The sequence below is a fragment of the Pollachius pollachius genome (genome assembly GCF_949987615.1).
Source record: "Pollachius pollachius genome assembly, chromosome: 18".
NCBI lineage: Eukaryota > Metazoa > Chordata > Actinopteri > Gadiformes > Gadidae > Pollachius > Pollachius pollachius.
Window position 1 is genome coordinate 10792871 of NC_136951.1, and position 14243 is coordinate 10807113.

A 14243-nucleotide genomic window follows, 5' to 3' on the forward strand; every position below is an offset into this window, starting at 1 on the left:
TGGCGGTGGCGGACATCTGCCGCTGTCTGAACAACTACAACGGCGTGCTGGAGATCACCTCCGCCCTGAACCGCACCGCCATCTACAGGCTGAAGAAGACCTGGGCCAAAGTCTGCAGACAGGTGGGAGCCCAGCAGGGGGTGGGAATAAAGCCCAGAGGGCTCTTATTCACTGAGCGACCATCTTGGTTCTAAATCCTTTTAACCCCATGAACTGCATTTGCTGCTTTAAAAAATGTACAGACCGAGGAGAAGAAGGGAAGAAGAAGGAGAAAAAGAGTATCCTTCTTATAGTAAGACTATCAGAGGAATGTGTGATGAAATAAACACTTCTTTAATTCATTGATTTTGCTGGCCGTGTTATTGTGTTCTTCCAGACTAAGTCCTTGATGGACAGGCTACAGAAAATTGTGTCGTCAGAAGGAAGATTCAAGAATCTGCGAGAGACCCTGAAAAAGTATGTGTAAATATCACCCGCCAAATGTTTGTTCTGAATGATATACGTATATTATGATTATTTATTTGATTCCTTGTTAAAAAAGAAAATATATAAAATGTGTTGCAGCTGTAACCCACCGTGTGTGCCATATTTGGGCATGTACCTCACCGACCTGGCGTTCATCGAGGAAGGGACCCCCAACTTTACCGCAGAGGGTCTGGTCAACTTCTCTAAGATGAGGATGGTAAACATTCTACCAATCCCTGCTAAAGGTTTTAATACAGTCAAACACAGGCCGTGTTTCATAGCATGGATTCAACATAGCTGAACTTATAAATGTACAGGACAAGCATTAATACAGGACAATCATTTTAAGGAACATGAAGTAATTCACAAACTATTGAATATATGATTTGTTGTATTTTCCCTCTCTTCCTCCAGATCTCCCACATTATCCGAGAGATTCGCCAGTTTCAGCAGGCCCCCTACAGGATAGAACACCAGCCCAAGGTAAAGGGGCCTGCTCCTTAATGACCGTCTCTGTACTGTCTAACCCCTACCTGCTCCTTAATGATTCTCTCTGTACTGTCTAACCCCTACCTGCTCCTTAATGACCTGTCTCTGAACTGTCTAACCCCTACCTGCTACTTAATGACCGTCTCTGTACTGTCTAACCCCTACCTGCTCCTTAATGACCGGCTCTGTACTGTCTAACCCCTACCTGCTCCTTAATGTCCTGTCTCTGTACTGTCTAACCCCTACCTGCTACTTAATGACCTGTCTCTGTACCATCTAACCCCTTCCTGCTCCTTAGTGACCTGTCTTTGTACTGTCCAACCCCTACCTGCTCCTTAATGACCGTCTCTGTACTGTCTAAGCCCTACCTGCTCCTTAATGACCGTCTCTGTACTGTTTAACCCCTACTTGCTCCTTAATGACCTGTCTTTTTACTGTGCTGCTTAACGACCTGTCTCTACTGTCGAACACCTATCTTCTCCTTAATGACCTGTATCTGAAACATAGTTCTTATTCCATCTGAACTAAGTGGATGTTGTCTGATAATTAACTGAATATAAATCAAATTTGTCAAAAAACTGCAAGGAACGAAACTTCCTTGCTTCCCATTGGCTCCCCCTGTCGTTCTAACAGTGTTCTCTACGTTCTCTGTGGGGGTTCTCTAGGTCACTCAATTCCTGCTAGACAAGAGCCTGGTGATGGACGAGGACACCCTGTACGAGCTGTCACTCAAGATGGAACCCCGGGTAGCACCCAGCTGACCGGCCACACACATGGAGAGATACAAACAATCACACACACACATCGACACACACACACAGACACACACACACACATGGAGAGATACAAACACTCACACACACACATCGACACACACACACACATACACACACACACACACACACAGACACACACACACACACATGGAGAGATACAAACACACACACACACATACACATCGACACACACACACAGACACACACACACACACACATGGAGAGATACAGATATGCCCACATACATGCGTTAATGCTCCCACACACACACACACAAACACACACGCACACATGTACATATACACACACATATATACACATATACACAAAATCACACACACTTTGACAAACGCCTCATGCCTGACCACTTGTGCCTTTTCTTGTGAATATGCAACTTTAGTATTCTGCGATGCGAGACTAAGAAGAACGAAGTCTTGTATGCCAAAATCGGTCCTATAGTTATCAGTATGACCTTCATCGTGAACAAATTTAACGGAAAATATATTTAGGATGTGTAGAAAATACACAGCTGCTTTTCCAACAACTCAGGAGTATTTTTCCCATACATTTAAATTATTTCTCATCTCCGCGTTACTTACTTGATAATACTAGTAATACTATTTATTTTGTGGCAGCGGTACTGTATTTATAAGCACTTGTACTTTCCTGTTGTGCATATCCAAAAATATAGTTTTTCTACCTGACTACCTGAAAATATGTAAAAAACAGCAACATTCTAGATATTCTATTCTATTGGTGTGTGTCTGTGTGTGTGTTTCTGTGTGGAACAGGCCTTATAGGTCTCTTAATATGTATTCTAGCTATTATTTTATTAATAGATGATTGAGTTTAACTAACTTGTGTCAACCTTTTCAATAATCTCTGAATGAAATATGTAGAGAAAAACAAAATAAAGAAAAGTCAACCGGTATATTTTGGGAATTCTAGATTTGTAATGTGAATAGTTTTATGTTGTTATAGCCTGAATACAGTGTGTTTCTCATCTGTATTTTAGTCAACTTAAATAACATTTTGCTAACAACTGTAGTACAGGAGTATTCCATTTAAAAGCACTGTTTTTGTACATCACCTACTTTGTTACAATGACTGTTACAGCCCCTTTTCCATGCAACTTCACTTACAGAATGTACAGAAATCCCCCTAATGTACATATATTTACACTTAAAGTGTTGTAAATAAAAACCCTCACATCAATTACATTTCTGAACGTGTATGAGGTGTGCAAACCACAATCTATTACCAAATCTCTGGTGCTTAACAATATGCTAATTCTAACTTTCACAGTCATTACATAAAATAACAAATTAAGTACTGTAAAGCAGCACAGCAAGGCTTAATATCCCAATATTAGCCAATCCCTTTTGAGTTGATCAGAGGACCTTGAAGCACTTTGTCTTTCCTCCATTCTAGCTTCACACAGTCCCCTGTGAAATGTCAGATGCCCTGTTGGCAGTTGCTAATATTAAAGTGTTATGGTGCCAAAAAATCTGACATATATGGTGGGGGGTGGGGGGGAGCTACAGAGCTGTAGAGGTAAGCAGCAAGGTCACCCTGGGAACACAGGAAGGGATTGGGCCCGGGGGGTCTTGCAGCCAAAGGCCAAATAGGATTGCACCGCTCCTCCGTATGCTCTTGGACCTTTATTGGTTTATACTGGGTCGTGTCTGGTATTGTGATTGGCCGCTGGGGCTTAATCCCACCGTAGTGGGAGGGGCTTTCTATAGACACAAGGGAGATGCACTCTGGAGTCTCTCAACCGGGAAGGAAAGCAACTTGTGTCCAGGTAGGCCTCTCTCACTCTCTCCTTCCTTTTTATTAGGTTTTTTTGAATGCTGAAATACTTCTATCTGTGTGTAAACTTAGTGAACATCTCAATGCATGTATGATCGAAAGGGTTAAGTCATTTCAGTTAGAATTTATTTGAGTTTGCTTTATAATAACTTTTTTCCTCAGGCTAGACTTTTCTTAAATAGTTGTTCATGGTTAGTACATTTTAATGTTTCTGCTGTTTATGTAATAGAGGGAAAGGTTTGATCTGTCAAACAATGTTTCCATTGTGATTTTATCTGCCTTGTTTCAAAATGAAACACAGGGTCACACAAAGACAGGTATGTAGTTTAGTCTTCAGATTGTATTGGCTCAAGGGCCATTCTTTTTCTTGAATACAATTTGCACATTGCAAAACATCGTGCACATCTCAGTGATCAAAACAAAGGAGAAACCGTTTTACATTTAAAAGGGGGAAGTGTTAAATGTGTCACTAAGTCCCTTGCATGTCCTTTATATCTGCTCACAGCAAGGCGGTCCGCTCAGCTGCGAAGGTCATGTGCTGGTGTAATGAGTATGGCTCATCCCAGGTCTGACAGAAGCATCTTGTTCTGGCTTAATCCCAAAGATTAGACCACGTAAGCCCCACTGGGTCACCTACTGCCCAGGGCTTTAGGGAAACACGGGTAAAGTCATCTAATATGACTTTGTTGAGTACTCAAAGAACGCCAATAATACAGGTTTCATTTCCTGGTATCACTTCTTCAGTTTAAAATCTTTTTCTTACTTTTTAATTTCCCGTGGCAGTGAGAAGGCTGCATTCCGTTTTGTCGCTGTGTTCTCTGTGGTCAGTGACGGGAGGGTTAGTCACCCCATGTGTGTCTATCTGTTTCCACGGATCTGAATGTTACCCGAGAATATGCTAAAGATGCTATGGCCCAGAATCCTGGCACCAGAACCATTGGGGGGGTTATTTATAACATGACCTGCGTTGACCAAAAGGACCGGTCACAAGACTGTGGCGTCGTTTTCCATTCCAGAAGATACACACCAGCAAGATAAATAAATTCAATTCAATTCAATGAACATTTCAGACAGAATTTCAGAAGTGGACGCTGGGGACACTGTTGCACGTTTAGTACAGTAACGACTGTGGCCTTTTATAAGGACGTTCCCTGCGGGGGGTCTGGTTCGGGTCAGTGCTGGTTCAGCTCAGACCAGGGATTGACCAGACTGATGATGTCACAGCAGGGGTCGTGGCTATATTAAGAAACAGTTTAAAGGCCCGTCAGACTTTTCCATTTGATCTGTGATACACTGTGAAGGACGGGCCACTGTGCTAAAGGTCCACCAGACCTTAGTGTTGTGATCCTTATTTTGATCACATGCTATGTAATAGGCTGTAATATGATACTTTTTTTCTTTATTTTTTGACCAATAATTGATTTATGATCAGTGATTGTATGGAAGACAATTGGATTAAAGCCATATGAATTTGCTTTAATGTACTTATTATTCTGTATTTCACCATGTAGGCTATACATCATGCATATTTAAAATATATGTATAATAAGCCATAGGCTAAAATGAATGATGTAGGCCTATATGGAAACATATACATAGGCCTACTATAAAGATAACAGTAACATTATTTGTGACATTGTATTGTTTAATTAATGCCTTTTTTTTTCCACAGAATTGATTAATTCGTGACATTTGCGAAGAACCAAGATGGCGAGCACATTCACCCGTATGATCGCCGGCCGTTACCCTGCCGCGCTGCTGGCGAGCCTTGGCGCGGGCACCGTGGCAGGTGGCCTCCTGCTGAGCGACAGCGCTCTGTTCGCAGAGGGCAAGAGGAGCCTGTACCCTCCCAGGTAACACCAGCACCACCTACTGGCCATGTCACCATACTCGTACAAATACCCACAATGTCGCTCGTAACATCAATTCAATTTCAAATGTATGTATTACAGCCTCAAAGGGTCAATAAGGCCATATATTTATGATGTATATATATATTTTATGAATCAAAATGGCGGCCATCATATTTGTGAAGATACATGATCTTATTAGTTACGATGATCGATATTATGATCAATATTATCGACGTTGGATTCACAATATGAATCTGATCTTCTCTCTCTCATAGCGCGGACTTCCCTGACCTGAGGAAGCACAGCAACTGCATGGCGGCGGCGTTGACGCCCGCCATCTACGCCCGGCTGCGGGACCAGGTGACCCCCCAGAACTGGACCCTGGACCAGTGCATCCAGACCGGGGTGGACAACCCGGGACACCCCTTCATCAAGACCGTGGGCGCAGTGGCCGGAGACGAGGAGAGCTATGAGGTAGCTAGCGGGTCCTGAGTTGTCCTTTTGGTGTCTGATTATTTGAGTCCAAAATTCCTGCTTTAAATTCAATTTCATTCACTTTATTTTATTTGTATAGCCCTTAATCACCATTGCAGTCTCAAAGGGCTTAACAGCCCAAATATTTGTGACCCCCCTCTGAGCCAAGCCCCCAAGAGGGATAGAAAAAACACCCTTAAGGTTTAAGTTGGCTAGAGGAGACTTGATCCCGGGCCCTTGACCTCCGCGTCCACACCTGTTTTAGCTGTGTGTGCAATCATTTATTGTTTTGTTTTTAATCCACCCTTTCCCCTATTCACCTTCTTTTTAATCTTTATTGCTGATTTGTTAAGCACTTTATACTGCAATTCTGCATCTAATATTGATTGATTGCTAGCACTACCAGTCCGAAGGCTCGGGGTTTCCTATCCTCTTGTTACCGGCAACTATATCAGGCTACTATACAAATAAATATAAACGTTTCCCTTAGTCAAAACCCCAACATTATTATTGCATATGCAAACAAGCGTTGTTTGAACGCTTATACATTTCATGTTTGTTCCATCCTATGTCCCTGCAGGTGTTTGCCGAGCTCTTCGACCCCATCATCAAAGACAGACACAACGGTTACGACCCCAGAACCATGAAGCACCCCACCGACCTAGATGCTTCCAAGGTGCCGTTTGTGAACAAATTCTCCATTCTCCATTGGGCCTCTAGTACCGACACTATAACAAGGGGGCACCACATAACACTGTAGCTTTGCAGCGAATGTATACTTTGCAAAAACACATACTTTTTCCAAGATACTGCCACTATTACTTATCGATGTTGATTGGCAAGATCAAATCCTATCGACTGGCAGATCAACCTAGGGATGATACTCACAATGACGTTATTAGCATTTTTTGAACGCTCTCATTTTTTTTTTGACCGACGCCAGATCACCAACGGGGTGTTTGACGAGAAGTACGTGCTGTCGTCCCGCGTGCGCACCGGACGCAGCATCCGTGGGCTGAGCCTGCCCCCGGCGTGCTCGCGATCCGAGCGCCGCGAGGTGGAGCGCGTGGTAGTAACGGCGCTGGCCGGCCTGAAGGGGGAGCTGGCGGGTCGCTACTACGGCCTGGGAGACATGACCGAGAAGGAGCAGCAGCAGCTCATCGACGTGAGTAATTCACTCGTGGTCAGGAATCAGGGTTGGGTCGACGACATGTTATTCGCCTATTTTGGCCAAGCGATTTGTTCATTCACACTTCATTCCGATCAACCAGTGTTTTCAACCCCTGTTCCCCTTCTTGTTCGACCCATGCCTGCCCCCCCATCTCAGGAGCACTTCTTGTTTGACAAGCCAGTGTCTCCCTTGCTCACCTCGGCCTTCATGGCCCGAGACTGGCCTGATGCCCGAGGCATCTGGTAAGGCCGCCAGTACTAGAACCATCCCCTACCCCTCTATCCCCTAGCTTCACCGACTAGTAGAAACCAACAGAACATGTCTTTTCTTGAGTGGCCGCCTAAAATCAGCAACATCCATGGTCCCTCATCATACAACCCAAATCCTGTTTCTCCTTTTAGATTACTAGTTTCATGACCTTGAATCTAGCTGCACCAAACACACCTGTAGAATATTCATCCTCCCCAACATTGTATCCTTCCTACTTATGTCGCCTCACTTCCTTTACTGTATCCTTCCTCCCCCTTGATCGTGACCTATGACCCCCAACCCCTCCCGTAGGACCACTTCCTGTTTGACAAGCCCGTCTCTCCCCTGTTGACGTGTGCCTTTATGGCACGAGACTGGCCAGACGCCAGGGGGATCTGGTAGGTTCTGTAGGGTCTCCCTCTAAGGTGTGCTGTGTTGCTATGGTTACCTCCAGCCACTAACCTCTTTGTTTCACCATAGTTACCTCTAACCACTAAGCTCTCTGTGTCCCAATAGTTACCTCTTGGCGCTAAACTTTTCTTTGTCACCATAGCAACCTCTTACCACTAACTTATAGGTTTCACCGTAGTCACCTTTTACCGCAAACCTCTGCGTTGCCATAGTTACCTTGAATGACTAATCTCTATGTGTTGCCATAGTTACTTTTTTACCATTATCTCAACTCTATGATTTTATTTTCGATGTTGTGTAGAGTTACAGAGACATAACCCCTAATAAGTGTTGTTTAGATCATGAGGGACATCATTTCCTAAATATGTTAAGACAAAAACAAAAATGTTCTCTTTTGGTTTTTGGTTCTTTGGTGCTTCCCAGAGGCTATGTTCCAAATCTTTTTCCCCGATCTGAGCAGACTTTGTTGACACTACAGTTGCATGGTCATATCTGTTGGTGGTTTAGAATAACCCCCTATGAACAAGAGCCAAATCAGATATGAATAGCTCATATTGCAATTGTTTGCATGTGTTTATGCTTAGACTGCTCACATGAAAACTGGATCCAAAAATATCTCTGGATTCATCCAGACACTTCGGACTGCAGTGTCACCGCTGCATTATAGCACACTTTAGTAACATGGGGTTTTTTTGTGTTCCAATCGCTTCTCAGGCACAACCACGAGAAGAACTTCCTGATCTGGGTGAATGAGGAGGACCACACCAGGGTGATTTCCATGGAGAAGGGAGGCAACATGAAGCGGGTGTTTGAGAGATTCTGCACTGGACTGAAGCAGGTACAGCAGACCATAATACTCACTGTGTACCCTCACTCAAACACAACTGTGCTGCTGAAACAGTTTGAACATACAGTATATAATAATGTTATGAATATAAAGTGCTCTTGATAATAATATTTATCATTGGCTGTGACCTTCTTTTAAATACAAATGCATTGTTTCATATGCCGGTTTACATAAAAATGTACTATATAACTAACAAACTGACTAGGAGCTAGTAGTGTTGATGAATAAAAGGCCCTTGCTCGGTTCCCCAGGTAGAGCAGCTGATCCACGAGAGAGGCTGGGAGTTCATGTGGAACGAGCGCCTGGGCTACATCCTGACCTGCCCCTCCAACCTGGGCACCGGCCTGCGGGCGGGGGTCCACGTCCGTCTGCCCATCCTGAGCAAGGTAGGCCCAAACACTATCCTTCCCAGGAAAACACAGTGTGTTTAGAGACACACTGCCATCCAGAAGTATATAAACCTCTCAGCAAGGGTAGCTCAATTTTATACACTGGCTTTTAATTGATGCTTGTTTCCAGCCAACTGTGTTACATTGTAATGTAATGTGTATATTGTTCACGGTATTCACCATCATTTTTTATTTTTGTGTATAGCCCTTTGTAAACCTTGTGTTTAAAAAGTCCCAAATATTTAAATGGTCCATTTGTTCACTGTTAAGTTTGAACCTTTAAATTGTTGTATGTTCAGTTGTATGACGTTACGCTGATTCTCGCACCTCAGGACTCACGCTTCTCCAAGATCCTTGAGAACTTGCGGCTGCAGAAGAGAGGCACAGGCGGCGTTGACACGGCCGCTACGGGAGACACCTTCGACATCTCTAACAACGACCGTCTGGGCAAATCAGAGGTACATGGGGGGGACTCTCTTAAGGGCATCACAATACTGTTATATTACTTTATAACAATATTATGGCGAGAATATTGTCTTTACAAAGTGCACATTCCTTTTCATTCAAGTTATTTGAAATTCAACATTTCAAGTAATACTGCTCTAGGTCATATTTTAGAGTGCCAGATTTTGAAACTAAACCCGCCAAAAAAGTCCCATCCCTCTTTCCCTAGATTTCACCACCAATGATAAGTTTTGTATTCACGTGCCTGTGATTGACAGGCAAGATTCCCCCAACCAATCAGTGAAGAGAAGCCCTAATTGGTCATAAAATAGCCAGGAGCTAGCTATAATCATCCTCACTAGTAGCTGACAGATGGCTATGGCTTTTCTTACAAATAACAATAGCTAATTTCTTTTATATCTACAGCACCTTTAACGTTGTCCTGTCACTGTAGGCCTATATTTATTGTGGTTTCATACCACTAACTTAATCTTTGGTTTGTGTGTGCACAGGTTGAGCTTGTTCAGCAGCTGGTGGATGGCGTCAACTACCTGATTGACTGCGAAAAGAAACTAGAAAAGGGCCAGGATATTAAAGTCCCTTTCCCCGTTGCTCAGTTTAAGAAGTTTTGAATTGGCACTCAATGACTTTTACTTGAGCATTTCAAGTCCCGTCATGCTAGTAGTCTCTGTAGCAATAAAAAGGCCTTCCCAAGTTTCACATCTCGTTCCATATAGTAATTTCTTTATCTGCCGTATACAGCAAATCAGAACCTGTTTCAAAGATATGTGGTTAGTTGGATGCTTCTACCTCAAATTATGCTTGTTACTGTTTAGATTACCTCAATAAATATTTCAATGTTTTCGGTTGTTTTTTTTGCTTCTGCACTGCTCGTTGATTATTTCGTAGTACGTTAAACTTTAATAAAAAATTACTTTAACCTAGCCACAAATGTTCTTAATGAAAGTATCAAATATTTACTTTTTTAAATAGTTTTTTGATTCCCGAAATGAGTCGAGGAATACGTTCATTAATGAAAATCAGTTTTGTCAATTTATTTTACATTAAAAAAAATTATTCTCAGTAACAAACCTAAAGATTCAAATGTATTTATTTAAATGTAATTTAATGTCATTTTCTTTTACCAGGTAAAGTGCAACAAAACCAAAATAGACATCAGTAGAAAAACCGATGAGGAACACTATTAAATTAAGCCCACTCCAGAAAAAAGATTATCCGTAGTTCTGTACATATCGGTTACAAAAGCCCACACTAAAAACACTGTTGAATGTTACAAATAACCACACGCTGACGGCTAAACAAAGGGCTCTCGTGAAACACCATAAAGTCCTGCTTTTATGGCAAAATGAAACCGAAACATCATTTCCCCAAACGTTACAACAATGAACTTCTGCAAGGACAGGATATCCGTTCTTGGCATCTACGGCCACCGAGAGACATAACAAAGCTCTTTGTTTTTTTTGTGTTTTTTATAGTCTTTCAGAATGACACTGAATAAAGACTGTCGGGGAAGAGTCCCTGCGCCCCTAGTATATCGGCCGCTTCTCCCCGTGTTTCCTCGTGAACTCGTCCGCGTTCTTTAGGAACTTCTTCCGGTCCTTCACGTATTCCTCCGCCAGGTCAGCTCGGAGGGGGTGCTCCGGTTGGGGGTTGTTCACCAGGTCTGTGAGGGACTGGATCACTGGGGGAGCAATGGCAAAAACAAGTTAAGCAAAAAGAATAGTGATATTGGGCTGAGGTAGATGGTCATTACTTTCGATAACATTGGAAAAAGTCTAAATCGTTTTCTCTCCGTTGCCAAGGAGGAAAGGAATAGAGGGAAGCCAGCCTGCTGCCTTACCTCCCACACTAAAAATGAAATGCCTTCAAACAGAAAGGGAAAGCTAATGCATGATAAACACCACACATTTGTAGAGACTATTACAGTTAGATACCAACTAGGCAAAAATATGAATCACTGCATAGTAGGTGAATGGAAAAACACTGCAGATCAGGTGAAACCTGAGCAAGGGAATCTGTAGTAATAGTTGTAGGGCTTGTAGATCAGAATCATAATGGGATTTTTGGTTGGCAATACTTTATTGCCAATAAATTATTTTGTTGTCCAAAGAAAAAGGCTAAATATAGACTAACCTAATCTGATGTACATTTTTTTGCCATGTCTTAAGATGAGAAAACACTGGCAGTTTCAAACAATGTCACCCCATAATGACAAATTAGTTTTCAATGAATTACCACCAATAACATCCTATGTTTTCATAGGAATACAATCTGACATCAAAGTACAAGCCCAGTAATTGTACTAACCATTGCTACTCATTACTGACTACAGAAAAAGAAAAACCTAGCTACCAAGACCATATTTACCCACAAAAATCTTCCTTCTAAAAAAAAAAGGTTAACAATGACTTCTACTTTAATGATAATTAAAAGTGAGTTAGAAAAAAAAAGATACCTTGGTGGGTCTTAGTGGCTGGTTTCCAGTTCTCTGAGGTGATGATGGGAAGGCACACTTGGCCCTTTTCGTCGATGTTGGGGTGGTAGATCTTGGTCTTGAACGTAATCTTCGGCGGCTTGAACGGATACTCCACAGGGAAGAGGATGTCGATACGAAAAGCGCCCTTGTCGTACGGAGGGTTTTCCTTGGTGGGGGGAAACGGTAGGCGGGGGTTAACGTTTTGATTAGATCGGACTGATCCACCCCATATGAGATTAGAATCGAAAGTAAAGGTTGACCAAATACAGCTTTTGACAAATTGACGGAATCTTACATCATTAACATGAACAAATTAACAAGATAAAGGTTAAAAAGCAAAAATCAAATCTACCCATAAAAGGGTATATAAACGCTTACAGGGACGATGAGCCATTGCCAGTTCAAAATATTCGTGTCATCCACTTGAACGTTCTGGGCGTTTTTGGCATCAGAGTTGAGTATTTCCTCAAGTTCCTGGATTAAAACACATAATAAGATGAGTCGTTATATTGTACATGATGTCCTCGGTTGCAACACAATCCACCCCTTCACATCGCTCCTGCGGGCTAAATCCTTGGCTTCGCCACACATCCCACAAGTTCGAAGTTATAGGATCTGCTGCTAAAATTTTGCAACAAACATGTGCTATTTCCGTTTCACTGATATACATCAGTATGTATTAATATACTCTACTTATCCCCGAATACATTGTACTAAACATTTCAGTTCGACGGGCACGATGTAAACCACTTCAGCCTCCCAATAAAAACGTATCAACATGTAGGACCGCTAACGTTGGTAAAAGCGCCGACGAAGTCAACCTACCACCATTACATCGTATTAATTACGAAACAAATTCCCTTCTTATCACAAAGTGCAGCGTTATTGTATACTTGGCCCATACTTAACGGCACTATATTAAGCCTCAGTCGGTTAGCCCTCCATGGGTTAGCCTGTTACCAATTAGCTTCTAGCTAAGCTAAGCTAAGGAAATAGTCGACGCTAGCTAACGACAGCCGACGACTAATAACCCCAAAACGATCCGTATATTTCCTCTTCCATATGCGTACTTTTGTTCCCAGACAAATCCTATCAAAGTATACGTTCACATAAAGGAAAGAATCGTAATTTAAATCGGCGAATAACGCCCGCTTTCGCTTTACCCTTTGTAGCCTCTTGCTCGCCGCCATAGCGAAAGTGTTGCCTGCCAGCAGATCGTCGGGTACTTGGACGGACCGGGTCACCAGCGGAACATCAGACGAGGAGGGTCAGTAGGAGCAGCGTGCCGCCAGGGGCTATGAAGCCATGTTAATGGAACTTAGTGCGCATGTGCGATAATTGTAACTAAAAATATACGTTAATGGTTAAAATCTTACTTAACAGTATATAATACCAATTTGAGTTAAAAAAAAAAAATTATATCCGCTTGTGACCGTCCCCGACTAGTATACTTGAATTAAAGTCAGTTTAAAAATGTGTGTAGAATGGGATGGTGCTACATTCAAGTCAAATATCTGCCATTTATTAAAAAATAACCATGTATCGGTCGAAACAAAGGTGGATGAAGAAAAATATGATGATTAGATAATAATCAAATCATTATGGCTATAATGATTCTGACTTACGTATATATTAATGTGCTAACAAGGAACAATAATTGCATGTTACAATAGACGGGCCAATACAAATAAATCAGATTACTTTATTAAGTAAGCCTACGCCACTTTTCAAGCTGCTGTGGCAGCTTTTTGGCACCAGATGGCCAAATTGCGATCACGAGTGACCTACATCATAATTATTTTTCTTGCGGAGTGCAAACTGTCATATTAGTGTCCGCTGATCGCAATATCTATGTATTACAAAAATAATGCCCCATTCAATATTCAAATGGTTTGTAGGTGGACTGCTGATGATGATAGTGATTTCAGTACAATTACTTATATATTGGTGATCCTTTCATTTTCACCTTTCTCAGCAGGTCATAGTCAAATTATAATAACTGTCAAAGTCATTACCTGTTAACTGCCATTACACTCAAACCACACAAAGTTAAATCTTCAGGTCAGGAAGGTGGATTTTTGTTAAGGACAACCAGCTGACCTACTTCTTTAACTGAACGTTTAAGACCAAGCTGATAGTAAACTGTTGAAACAGCGCCATCTAGGTGGTGCCCTCCAGGACTGTGTGACAACCTTGTTGACAACAAACCCTTGTGTGGCTACCCGAGATAACCCGAAATGCCACTTGAAATTCCCTGGCATTCATCTTCAAATCAAATTGTACACACTTATTGTGCGATCTAGATGTTAACAATCACACTTATTCAAATTGGTCTATATAATTTAATAGGATAATATAGGTGTGTT

At 42.1% G+C, this 14243-nt stretch overlaps 3 protein-coding genes across 3 annotated transcripts in view; 2 read left to right on the forward strand and 1 right to left on the reverse strand.

Annotated features, from left to right (window-relative positions):
* Window positions 1-1715, forward strand: part of rasgrf2a (Ras protein-specific guanine nucleotide-releasing factor 2a) — a gene marked incomplete at both ends in the record, with an annotated part of 20395 nt that extends 18680 nt beyond the window's left edge. The window contains 5 exons of the mRNA XM_079755276.1: window positions 1-122; window positions 377-456; window positions 565-682; window positions 880-948; window positions 1620-1715. The exon at window positions 1-122 is cut by the window's left edge and continues 76 nt beyond it. Coding sequence (XP_079611402.1) covers window positions 1-122; window positions 377-456; window positions 565-682; window positions 880-948; window positions 1620-1715 — 485 coding nt within the window. The remainder of the gene's footprint in view (window positions 123-376; window positions 457-564; window positions 683-879; window positions 949-1619) is intronic.
* Window positions 1716-3500: 1785 nt separating this feature from the next.
* ckmt2a (creatine kinase, mitochondrial 2a (sarcomeric)) lies at window positions 3501-10208 on the forward strand. Its single transcript, XM_079755848.1, has 10 exons — window positions 3501-3534; window positions 5215-5395; window positions 5671-5869; window positions 6450-6545; window positions 6813-7034; window positions 7197-7282; window positions 8415-8538; window positions 8799-8933; window positions 9269-9394; window positions 9893-10208. Exons 2-10 carry the CDS (start codon window positions 5250-5252, stop codon window positions 10010-10012), a joined length of 1254 nt encoding a protein of 417 aa, XP_079611974.1. The 5' UTR covers window positions 3501-3534; window positions 5215-5249; the 3' UTR covers window positions 10013-10208.
* A 202-nt stretch (window positions 10209-10410) lies between these two features.
* Window positions 10411-13153, reverse strand: LOC307089802 (ubiquitin-conjugating enzyme E2 L3-like). The gene is made up of 4 exons (XM_079756232.1): window positions 13041-13153; window positions 12256-12351; window positions 11857-12043; window positions 10411-11082 (listed from the first exon to the last, which is right to left on the reverse strand). The coding sequence occupies exons 1-4, from the start codon at window positions 13065-13067 to the stop codon at window positions 10928-10930; spliced, it is 465 nt and encodes a 154-aa protein (XP_079612358.1). The 5' UTR covers window positions 13068-13153; the 3' UTR covers window positions 10411-10927.
* Window positions 13154-14243: the final 1090 nt, after the last annotated feature.